Genomic DNA, 13,105 nt, shown 5'->3' on the forward strand with positions numbered 1-13,105 from the left:
AGGCAAATCAAAGAGTTTTTTGGAATATATAATTACTGTCAACAACTTTTTCAGACCCTGAACAAGTCAGTTAGCCTCATACAATTGCAGTTTCATATTTGTAAAGTAAGTTGGACTATGTCATCTCTAAAGACCTTTTCAACAATAACATCCTCTGATCCTATGAGAGTTATAATTCAAGAACAATAACGTATGACAGCCAGAAAAGGTGCCATGTAATATATTTGTCTTTCTAACAGGAGATGAACTACATACAGAAAACAGCTACAAAAGGGACGCAAAGATCATACTCTTTTACCTCTCTCACATTTTTGTTCCTTTTATCTATTTTAGATACACACATATACAGACACATATTTTAGCTGATAAAGCTAAAACTTTTTTCATTTTAGCTGATAAAAAGCATTATCTAATAAGAAATGGCATAACTCATAAAATGCAAGACAAATTGTAATGTAATTAATTACTAAAATAAAATAATTAACAACTAAATTCTGACACAAAACTTTTAACCAACAAGGAAGCAGAATGAAGAAGAAAAAGACAGTCTGACCCTTTAAAATTCAGGGGTTCTCAAGCTATGGCCCACGGGCCAGATGTGGCCAGCTGAGGACGTTTATGCGGCCCGGTTATGGCAAATGGGCTTTGGGGCGGAGACAGAGTGTGAGTTTTTGTTTTTGCTATAGTCCGTCCCTCCCACAGTCTGAGAGACAGTGAACTGGCCCCCTATTTAAAAAGTTTGAGGACCTCTGCAAATAATCTATGATCTGGGTGGTTGGTTGTTATCTCTCACTCTCAAAGAGGATCAAAATGATATCACTTTGTTAAGAGTCGAGTTACAGTATGCCCAACTGGCTGATCAGACCAATAAAAGCTCAAAATGTAGTCCCTTTGAACATTTGGGGTGCTTTCTCTAACTTTGCACTTCTTGCATTTCTTCTGGGCTAATTCAATTCTGCTTTGCCTGGCACCTTCTCTGATGAGGGCAAACCACACTGGGCAGTCCTGTGCCAGTGTCTCCCATGTCACTAAAATTCTTAAGAAAGACCTTGAGAATGTCCTTGTATCACTTTTTTTTTGACCACCTTGTAAGTGTTTTCCATGTGTGAATTCTTCATCTGGTACTTCTGTACTAGAGAAAGTAATCAAAGTTCTGAGGTGGTAGGCAGATATCAAAGAGGTGAGCTTCCTAAAACTTTTCTAAAGCAAACATAAATAGTAATAATGATAACTCACATTTATATAGCTTTTTAAAATGGACAAAACTCTTTCCTTACAATCATTTTATGAAGTAGCTTGAATTGATATTACTTCAATTTTACATATAGAAAAACTGAGGCAAAGAGAAATTAACTGACTTCTCCAATATGACAAATCTTTTATAGTCTGAGTCAGGACTCCTTTAACCAAGGTCTTCTTTTTTTCCCAGTACAGAGTTCTTTCTACCACATTCTAATATGCTAATTTGCATAAAGCTCTTTCCTTCTAATTCCAAATGAACTGTGAATAACCGAGAAAAATGAAAATAACTCAGTCATCATTAGTGTATTATAGACCTTTTTTTTTTTTTTTAAATATTAACTTTAAAAAGAAATCTAAGATTGGACTACCATCTATTTTCTCTCTGTTATAATTTCTGCCATGATTCAGTACTCCCCACTATCCTTTTCACACTCATGACTTGGCTTGTCAGAAGAACATTAACATTTTGATTCTCTCAAAGCTCTGCATTTTATTACATCTGACAACATCTGCAAGTAATATATGAGACTGATTAGTCAAAATAACAGCTAGTGAGGCAAAATGCAGAGATAACAGGATGAGGGAAGGAAAGGAATTGGTAGATAGAATTAGCTGTCAAGTCAGGAAACAACTGGTTAAAACACTCGTTTCCTTTTGCTTATAAAAAGCAACCCTAGAAGCAAGTCTGGTAGATGTTTTACATCAAGCTACCCCTCAGACACCTGACAAACAGGAAATAGAGAAGCAGTTTAACATTGCAGCATCCCTTATCCTCCTTGCTTCAATGAAGAGCAAAATTAGCTTTTCATTCTTTCCATTTTCCCATGCTATATGTGAGCAAAGAAAGGGGATTTGCTTACCAACACAATTGGCTGTGCTGGAAAAAACGCTAGTGAGACCCACTTGTCTATTCCTTAGAACAAAAGGAAACAAGGCTACCTAGACACCCTAAATCCCAGTTTCTTGAACTGTGGTCTTTAACCACCTATGGGGTTTCATGACTAAATATGGGGGTCATGAAATTATGATTTATTATCAGTAAAAGATTCATTTGTACACCTATTTTATATATTTCTATATATAAATATATAGATCTATTTTATATAATCATGTATATGGGCAAAAAGAGAATGTAAGTGGAAAAAGTTTAATAATCCCTGCCCTAAACAATCTTACCAATTACATTTTATATGGCTATGTTACCTATCAAGTTTCAAAGTTTACACATAAAAAAGAAAAAAAAAACTATCCCATCTGTTTATAAACATCTTCACTAAAAGCATTTTCCCCTATTGAGAAGAACAACAAAAGTTATCTTTGGCCTTAAAGAGTCAAAAATAATGAATGATTTGAGTAGTCATGAAGAATTCTGGGTCAGAATGTGGGTCAAAATTGCCATAAATTTCCTAATAAAAAGATGGATTAGAAAAGAAATACAAAGCAATATTTTGGGTTTTTTTTTTTTTCAAACCAATGGAAATTCTCCTCCTTGGGTACCCAAATTTGCATTGTATCAAAAAAAAAAAAAAAAGACACATATTAAATGCTTATCAAAAGCTTGTTGACTGACTTTCTTTTTCAGTTCTAGTGATAAATTCCAGCATCTATTTTCTTTGCCCCTTTCTTTAACAGACTAGCTTTCCTTCTCTAGCATTTCCCCCTTTTACATTTATTTTAAAAGTGCAAAGTTTTTTTTTTTATAAATATCACAATTATTGTTTAGCCTTGCCACTAAAAAGAAGAAAAAAGTAAGGATGTAGGCAGCATGATATGGTGGGAAAGTTTGGGATTTGTAATAAAAGAAATTGGGTTGAAAATCTAGCTCAGTCCCTTCCTAGTAACTATCTGACTTTAGGCAGTCAATTTCAATTTTCTGGGCCTTAGTTTTCTCATCTATAAAATGTGGGTGGTATACTAAACAACAGCAACAGTAATAATAATAATAATAATAATAATAATAATAATAATAATATATCTCATATTGATATTAATCAATACACATTTCTTAAATGACTACTATAATTTAAGAATTGTGCTAAAGAGGATATAAAAAACAGCAAAAGACAACCCCTGTCCTCAGGGAGCTTTCTAATGAGATGATTACATTGCAATTTAATATATACAAACAAACTACATATAGGATAAATAGGAAATAATTTGGAGAAGAAAAGCTCTAGAATAAAGAGGGGTTGGAAAAGATTTCCTGTAAAATATGGAGGTTTCAAAGAGATACTAAAGAAAGGAAAGGGACCTGTATGTGCCAAAATGTTTGTGGCAGCCCTTTTTGTAGTGGCCAGAAACTGGAAACTGAGTGGATGCCCATCAATTGGAGAATGGCTGAATAAATTATGGTATGTGAATGTTATGGAATATTATTGTTCTGTAAGAAATGACCAACAGGATGAATACAGAGAGGCCTGGAGAGACTTACATGAACTGATGCTGAGTGAAACGAGCAGAACTAGGAGATCATTATACACTTCAACAACAGTATTCTGATGGAAGTGGATATCTTCAACATAGATCCAATTAATCAATGATGGACAGAATCAGCTATACCCAGAGAAGGAACACTGTTTTTCTTCCCATGTTATTTTTACCTTCTGAATCGAATTCTTCCTATGCAACAAGAGAACTAAATAGTTCTGCACACATATATTAGATCTAGGATATACTATAACATATTTAACATGTGTAAGACTGCCTGCCATCTGGGGGAGGGGGTGGAGGGAGGGAAGGGAAAAGTTGGAACAGAAGTGAGTGCAAGAGATAATGTAAAAAATTACCCATGCATATGTACTGTCAATAAAAAGTTATGATTAAAAAATACCAACAAATAAAAAAATATGGGGTTTTATCTCAGAATTAAAGAAAATCAAAGAAATTAGGAGGCAGAGATTAAGGAGAAAGAATGTCCCAGCCATGAGGGAAAGAAAATATCTAGAGATGAGATGGAAAATGCCTCAAACCTGCTTGTAGAACTGGCAGGAGGTGAATGTTACTGTATCCAAAAGTACCTGTCCAGGACTAAGGTATGAAAAGGCTGAAGAGGTAGGAGGGGGCTAAATTAGGAAAGGCTTTGAATGTCAAAAATATTTTGTATTTGAATCTGAAAGTAACAGGGAGCCACTGGATTTTCTTGAGTAGGGAAGGTTACATGATTCAACCTGTACTTAAGGAAAATCACTTTTGGAGGCTGAATGGAAAATGGATTAGAATGGTGAGAGATATGAGGCAAGCAAAGATAATAAAAGACTATTGCAGGTAATTAAGGTATGAGATGATGCAGGCATATACCAGAGTATTATCAATACTAAGGAAAGAGGAGGATATATCAGAGAGATGTTGCAAAGCTGAAATGGACAGACCATGAAAACAGATTGCACATGGCATGTGAGAGATAGTGAAAAAGTCCAGGATGCTCCTAGGATTGTGATCCAGAAGGATAGGAAGTACTTTATTATTTACAAAGTCTTATTTATACATGATCACACTTCATGATAAATTTTTTAAAATTTAATTTAATTAAAAAAACCTGTGAGATAGATACTATCATTCCTCTTCCCCCCTTTTTTTACAAGTGAAAAAAATGAGACTGAGAGAAATTGTCATTTGCTGATTGAATAAGATTTCTTCCAGACACAGGTTTAATCTTTATAAGAGAAAATGAGAGGACTCCAGAATATATAAAAGTTGAAAATCCTTATTCTGGTTGGCCACAAGAATCACAGATGATTTAAAATAAAAGAAAGAGGTGGCATTTGCTTTAACCCAAGGAAGAAGGAAAGTTTTCTCATAGAAGAGGAAAAAATGGGGGAACTTTAAAATCAAAATACACCGTAACCTCTTAAAAAGATGTTTAAAACTGATTTGAAAAATATTTACACACATTCTCTTTTATTTTAATCTACTATTTGTACAAGTATCAGGTCTGGGTCAATTTTAATGTGACCACAGCTGTTCAAAGTCCAGTGATCATCAATTCTTAGACATGGTTCCTATCAGTTTTCATTCTGAGACACAATTAGATTTCAGAGGCAGCTCACTGTAAATAATGTCCCTGGTTGCTTTGGAGTAATACTCCCCTACCACACCTCCAATTTCTGAGTATATGGACAACATAACAGAAAAGAACCACCTCTGAACGAAATTCAGACATGAATTTTGTCACACTAAATTATAACTTAATTGTAAAATATTGAATAATTGAGTTGAAAGCAAGTACTATATAAAAAGGTAGTGAGTGAAAACTAGAAGTCGTATTTCAAAAGATGGGTTAGATCATTGCTATCTGCATTCCCTGAAGTCCTCATTTACTAGAAAAGATATCAGACTAGTAAAGGGTAAATCTTGGCTTAGTCTTATGAGCAAATTCCTTTGTGTTCTTACTGCAAAAGAATTCCGAACACGGTTCAGATGGAATCCAAGCTTAATCTTTACCCAGAATCCTTCAGCTCATCCAAGAGAATCCATTTTAATTAGGAGGCTATAATGGCTAAATGAAGACCATTTTTGCTATCACATTTGACTCCTTTATTTGGTTCTTCTTTTTGGAAAAAAGAAGGGATTAAAAATAATGTTAACATTATCCCCTTTCTTTTTTGTAGAGCTGTGAATTTGTACAACTATTCTGCACAGCAAATTGGAATTATGCAAATAAAGGCACAAAATGTCCATACTTTGTAACCCAGACTATTCTAACTTATTCTGCTAAGCATGTACTATAAAGAGGCCAACAGTGCACCAAAAAAGGTTCTAAATATATCAAAATATTTATAACACCCTTTTTGTACTAGCAAAAAGCTGGAAACAAAGTGGATGCTCATTAGTTAGAGAATGGCTAAACACACTGTGGAACATGAATGTAATAGAATACACTACACAGTAAGAAACATGGAGTCTAATCAAAATAGAGAAACTTGGAAATATTTCCATGAACTGATACAAAGTCAAAGTTTGAGAAAATACGTATTCACTATAAATAAAAATAATAATAACCATAAAACATTAAAAAAATGTAAAATTATAAAGAACTAATTTAGCCCAGGAGAAGAACTGCAATACGTATGGACACGAGAGTACAAGGAATTCCTCAATGTATGAAAAGTGCAGGGCAATCAGAAGCCTGGATTCCCTGGGGATACCCAGAAACCTGTGATTTTGATAACTTGTTTCTAACTTAAAAGGAGGAAACAAAAATAAGAGTGTAAAAGTCAAAGCTGGAAAGTGTTTTTCTTTAAAAAAAAAAATTAGTATAACAAAGAAAGCCACTGTGGGGAGGACCATTTCATCTTAAAAAAAAAAAAGCATTAAGTTGCTGATGTGTAAATCAAAAGAAGCAGGTATTTCAGCAGGTTTCCTCCTCTGATGAAAAAGCAGGTAGCCCACACTTCCCTACTGGTACAGCTCTAGCTAATGGGCAGGTTTTAAGTAGCAGCAATTAGAACAAGCATTAATTAAGGAATTAAATGTATCTTAATCACCAAATACTTGACAATTTAAGTTTTAATGAACAGTAATTAACCTGCAATTACCTGTATTACATGCAGGCTACCATTGTGATTTGTAGAGTAGCATACACAGTAGCTTGCCATATATAGTAAGTAGAAGCTGCATAAATGACTACAGGTTGGAATACCTCTAAGCAGCAGCTGAGAAATCTTTTTAAAATCTGTTAAGTGGCTGTTGGAAATAACAAGAGGGGAAAGGTTATGAAAGTTATGGATGCCAAAAAAACACATTGTTTATCAAAAATAAAAAGGACATTTGTCTTTATTTATGTTGACAACCTACAAAAATAAAAAGCCTCTAAAATTTAGGCCTGAGCCAAAATGACAAATTATTCAATTCTATCAAGGAATGACAATTAAAAAAAAGTATTTAGAAATAAAAAATTTTCCATATATGTACTGCTGATAGAAACCAAAATTTTATGCTTTCTAGTATTCTGCATATTTCAATTCAATATTTAGTAAAACATGCATAGTAATGTTCTAAGTGCTAAAGATAGATTTAAAATGATGTGCTTCCTGTCTTCAAGGAGTTTATACTCCATGACTTACTCAAGCAATTAGGATAGTATCTATCTCCCCAACTATAATTCGAAGGGCAACATAATAACTCTTTATCCTCTATTTCTGGTCACAGAGTGGTTTGAAAGTTTCAAGTACAGATAAGACCCTCTATTCTTCAATGCTGAGATTGATGTGATGCAGCCTTTAGGAATGATGCTGTAATAATCTCCAAGCTACCTAGTCACTTGGGAACTTTGATTCTTCTAAACTCCAATTCATGTTCCTCCAACTACATGCAAAGTGGGGATCTCATCCCCTACCTGATCTGAAGACTCAGCACCCCCTGGATGTCACTGCTAGTCTCTTTAAGTCATTCATCTTCCCTTGTCACTCTGGACCCTGCTAGGCAATAGCTTCATGGTCCCTTCTAGCAGGAGGTAGGTCCAGAAGATGAGACCTTCATCCCTTTGCCCCAAATGAATTTGGGTCCCAACTGTTTGAGAAGGGGAATGATATGGTGCAAACTTAGGGATACTGTAGTAATGATTCCCAGGCTACCTGGAAATGATATAATATACCACCTAGACTATCTTGAATTAGGAATGTTGTATTTATTTCCTTAAGCCAGGGATATGGCCGGCCAGTAGGCTGTGTAAGGCTTGCAAAATCATTTGGCCTGGTCCTGCCAACACAATTTTAGGCGATAATGAAATATAGGTATAACAATCTCCCATTGCTTGAGTTCTATAAGTTGATATAAGATAGGCTGAAAATGATATTATAAATATCTAAATGGTCCTTGGCAGAAAGAAAAGGGTTTCCCACCCTTGCTTTAGGCTATCTTGTCTTAGTTTACCCTCTAAACTAAAATGTAAAACAAAGTGCAAAGTCCAAAAGATTGATGGCTGTAGATAACAGTCTGCTGGCCAACAATAATGGGATGTTTGAAGCTAATGAGCATGAATGAAGTACTTAAAATTAATTTAGGCATAGTACAAAATCAGATGTCAAGCACTTGACCTGGTGATATTTCAAGCCTAAAAGCAAATTTCTGGAAGATCCCTCAGCAAAGCATGTAATTGTTCTGTTGATTGCTAAGACTTTTAAAAAGAGAATGAAAACAAAGGATCAGTTCTTGGCAGCCACAGCAGTGGCTACTTCCAGCCTCACAGCTCACAGACAGTAAGGGAGTTGAACAACTGGTCAGAAGGAGATTACAGGGGTTTCTGTGCTACCACTGAGGCAGGATCCTATTGTTTTGCCCATACTTGGATCCAGGTCACCAGAACCTCAGAACTTGTAGTCACACTGGAACAGGGACTCTCCTCAGAGTTCCAGGACAGAAAAAAAGCTTTTGGGTCATTCACAGGTGGTAAACACACCTCTCCTTGGATCATAACACCTTGAAATAACTGAAAACTTACAGGTTCCTAGAAGTATTTTTGAAAACAACCGCACAAAAATCCCTGAAGCTTGCGACAGTGAATCTTCCACAACTGGAAGACTTTTAACAAAGAGTTAAAAGTCAAGCAGTAGACTAGGAAAATTAGCAAACCACAGAAAAAGAAAGTTACTATGGTGATGAAAAAGTTCAAAATACACACTCAGAAGGCAACAGAGTTAAAGCTCCTAAATCCAAAGCCTTCAAGAAAAATATTAAATTGTTCTCAGGCCATGGAAGACCTTACAAGGGATTCTGAAAATCAAACAAAAGAAGCAAAAGAAAAATTGGGAAGAGAAATAAAAGTGATGCAAAAAAATGATGAAAAAATAGTTAATAGCTTAATAATGGAGACAAATTTGAAAAATAAAATAACACCTTAAAACCAGACTAGATCAAATAGTAAAAGAGGTACAAATATTATTTTATTTATTTATTACAAAAACTCTTTGAGGTACTTTTAAGTATCACCAATTGCATTTACAGTTGAGGAAACTGAGGGAAACAGAACTTGATCTAGAATTGCACAATTAGTGAGTGCCTAGAGATGAATTTGAATTCAGATCTTCCAGATAGAGGGCCCAGTATTGTGTCCTCTAGGCCACTTAACTATACTCCTGGATATTGTTCTCCAATTAATCTAAAGAACTAATAGTCTCTGGTGATGTGTTGATGGATGCTTTAATTTTAACTTCCTCTCACTTAGCATGCATGTGTGTGTATGTATGTATACACACACACATATATATAATTATATATATATATATGTATGAGTATATGCATGTATGTATATATATATATATGTATACACACAACTATCATATCTATCTTTATCTATAGGCCTTCTAGATACAATGCTTCAATGTAGTTATGAGAAGGTGATATATATATATATATATATATACATATATATGCATATACATATATATGTATACACATATTTATTCTTCTATATCTATCTATCTATGCCTTCTAGATACAGTACATCACCATAGTTATGAAAGGTGAGAATATATTTGGAGCCAGATGATCCATTCAGGTTCAATAAAATAACATCTAAAATGCTGATGTCAACTATTCTCCAGACAAAAAAATATAGGACCACATAAGGCAAGCCTTGACTCTAATATACTTTTAAAATTTCAGAGAATTTATGTCAAAAACATTTATTATTAATTTGATCATATAACATTGTATTTAATTTTTATTACCAATGCCTAGTTAGTATTGGGGATTGTAAGTCAGCTCCAAAAAACTTTTTAAAAAGATTTTTTAAAAAGTATATTAAGATATAAATATTTATATTAAATTCTACTATGTAATTTTAATTGATATATATATATATATATTAATATATTGAGAGTAAATTATGTGATATAGCAGAAAGAGCATTAGACTTAAAGTCAAAGGGCCTGTTTAAAATTATAGGTCTGTCATTTACAATCTATATAATTTTAGAGAAGTCACAAACTGAGAGCCTTGATTTCCTTACTTGTAAAATGGGAATAACAGTATTTGCACTAGTTACCTCACCATAGGGTTGTTGAGGGAAAGCCATTAGTAAACTTCCTAGCCCTCAACTATGTAAAAGCTCAAAATACTCCCAACATAACTCCAAGATATCAATTTCATCTTCCTGGATTCTTCATGTTCTTAAAACTTCAGTTAACCCAGTTTATCTACAATTCTACACAGGCCTTGGGAGGAGTCTGGTGCCTCTTGGACATTGTATTAACTAAATACAATTGATTTCTAAGTTGTAGACTCTATGACTTTGCTCAGGCTGTCCATCATGGCTAAAATGTCTTCTCTTCTTTCTCACAATTTCATCTAGTGAAATGCTTTCCTTTCTTCAAGGTCCAATTCAAATCACATGTCATCAATGATTTCTCTCTTGTGCCTCTTATCCACCTGGTGAAAAATAATCTATTCCTCTTACAAACTTCCCCAAAAACCCTTTTAGGTATATCTTTTCTTTCTTACTTAAGTAGAAACTCTATGAAGAGACAGTATATTACAAAAAGAAGGCACTAGACAAAAGAATGACTAGTACTGTGAAAGTGGGGTTATATTTTCTAATTACTTAATATTTGAAATAATAAATTTACACAATAGTTATAGGAAAATATTTGAGAGAAAAAATCTAGAGTGTCGCTATTCCCTAAAAAATGCAACCAATAGTTACCAAATGACTTCTTAGAGATCTTATATTGTTACAGGTATTTAATATTATTAATATTTATTAATCAAAATAATTCACAATAATATATAATAATAGTCATAAGATTTAACAGATTTAGAGCTGGGTCTTAGAGATTATGTAGCCTAAAGATGCCAAATACTCTCCTCTAGTCCAGGTGTCAAACTGAAGAGTACAGCCCAAACCAGATTAAAATATAATTGTGAAATGTTTAATAAAATAAATAAAAATACAACAAGAACAACAAAAAAAAAGTCTGATCTCTCCCAGTTGTCAAGAAATTTAGGCATCCCTTTAGCATAGTTGACTTTCACAGCCAGATGTAGAAAGCATTTTTATAGAAAAAGAAATTAAATGGCTCAATTTGGATTATATCCCAGCTTACTTATACTAATAGATATTTTTAAAATTAAGCCCTTAACTGTCACTTAGCAGTCTTCAGAGCCAAAGTTATCAGAGTTAAATAGGATGAAAATGTCCTACGGTTTTAATAACTGTAGCTTAAGTGAATACTGTGTGGACCACTGAGCTTGGCTACAGTGGAAAGAGAATTGAAATTCAAGCCAAAAGATCTATAATTAAATCCCTGTTCTGCTACTTACTGACTGCTCTTAAGTTGGGGGCAAATCCCTCAATCTTTCTAGTTCTCAATTTATAAAGTTATGGGGTTGATTAGATGGCCTCTGAGTTCCCTTCCAACTTTAGATCCATGATCTATTCATTTCCATTACAAAAAAAGTAGATGGGTATTTGAGACTAGAAGTCTTTGCACACTGAGATGAAATAATTTACTAAATTATAATATAAATTCTAATAAGTAACAATGAATAAGCAAAAGTATTATTTTAATATTAGCCATATGTTGTGGTTGATATTGTTCAGTCATGTCCAACTTTTTATGACCCTATGAACTTTGTTCATGAGGTTTTCTTGGCAGAAATACTGAAATAGTTTGCCATTTCCTTCTCCACTTTCCCCCATTTTACAGATGAGAGAATTGAAATAAATAGGGATTGAGTGACTTGTCCAAATTAAGTGTCTAAAACCAAATTTGAACTCAGGCATCCCTGACTCCAAATTTGGTACTCTATTATTGTACCACCTAAATGCCCATATTATATGTATAATAAATAATAATATGAAATAAACAATGGGGTATTTATTTATACTCTTCCCAGGTCTTTACTATTTCTCCTTTCTATCATACTACTTTAAAAATTATTATACATATAAAGTTGGCTGGAACAGGTTTCTTTCAAAAGGTTAGTACCTCGGTTAATACAGACAAATAATCTTGGAAAAACAAAGCTCCTCTTTGGGAGTATATATGACAACATACCTTATTGACAAGATACTGTGACTTCATACATTTCAGATTGTAACAATGCAACCCTCCCAAAAGAAACAAGAGAGTCTTTTTAAAATAATAAACAACAATATATATTTTAGGTTAAGAGCATTAACACATTCCAATTAATTAATAAGCATTTTAATTAATTAATAAAATAAACATTTTCTACTATAAATGAAAAGTGAAGTATATGTACCTGATAAAAGTTGGGCCAGAAGGTACTAATTGCCAGTTCTGCTCTATTCCAGGTGCCAGTAGGAGCTCCAGATATGTTCCAGATTGGGTTCCCCAGAGGACCATTATTAACTTTTACATAAACATTCAATAGCCCAGGAAGGGAATGACTTTTGCTGGATACAAAGTAGTGAAAGTCAATGCAATGGGTGTCGTTTTCTTTAAGCTGGGGCAAGAGAAGATGTGTCCTTTGTAATTCTGGCCTCCCAGATGTGTTAACCAACATAAAAGAGCCTGTCAAAACAAAATAAAAAGCAGTTAGATCCACAGTCACAAATTCTGGTCACTATTAAAAAGTCACAGGACACTTTTTTATGTGCTGTTATTAAACACAGTTCCGACACATCTCTCACTGTCCCCCCTCACATACATTACACTCCAGATACCCCTAGGTTTTGTCTTACACACAAGCTGTAGGATTCTTAGAACTTTTAGATTTTTCCATATGCCCTGCAAATGATTCCTTTATAAATGATATCACTCTACAATTGAGCTTCTACTGTGAGCTTCTTGATAGAAGACACTGAATCAGTTTTTCTATCTGCATTTCTTAGCACTCACTGTGCTTGGTTCAAAATAAGTACTTAAGAAGGGAATTTTCATTCATGGAATAATTAATTCCT

At 33.9% G+C, this 13,105-nt stretch overlaps 1 protein-coding gene across 6 annotated transcripts in view; it reads right to left on the minus strand.

Moving 5' to 3' along the window:
- The window catches only part of PTPRM (protein tyrosine phosphatase receptor type M), a 938,548-nt gene that overhangs the window by 586,709 nt on the left and 338,734 nt on the right, over positions 1–13,105 (minus strand). For all 6 annotated transcript variants that reach the window (XM_074275249.1, XM_074275231.1, XM_074275235.1 and 3 more), the window contains exon 3: positions 12,445–12,716. In XM_074275249.1, coding sequence (XP_074131350.1) covers positions 12,445–12,716 — 272 coding nt within the window. The remainder of the gene's footprint in view (positions 1–12,444; positions 12,717–13,105) is intronic.

The sequence above is a fragment of the Sminthopsis crassicaudata genome, chromosome 1, assembly GCF_048593235.1.
Source record: "Sminthopsis crassicaudata isolate SCR6 chromosome 1, ASM4859323v1, whole genome shotgun sequence".
In the NCBI taxonomy this organism is placed as follows: Eukaryota; Metazoa; Chordata; class Mammalia; order Dasyuromorphia; family Dasyuridae; genus Sminthopsis; species Sminthopsis crassicaudata.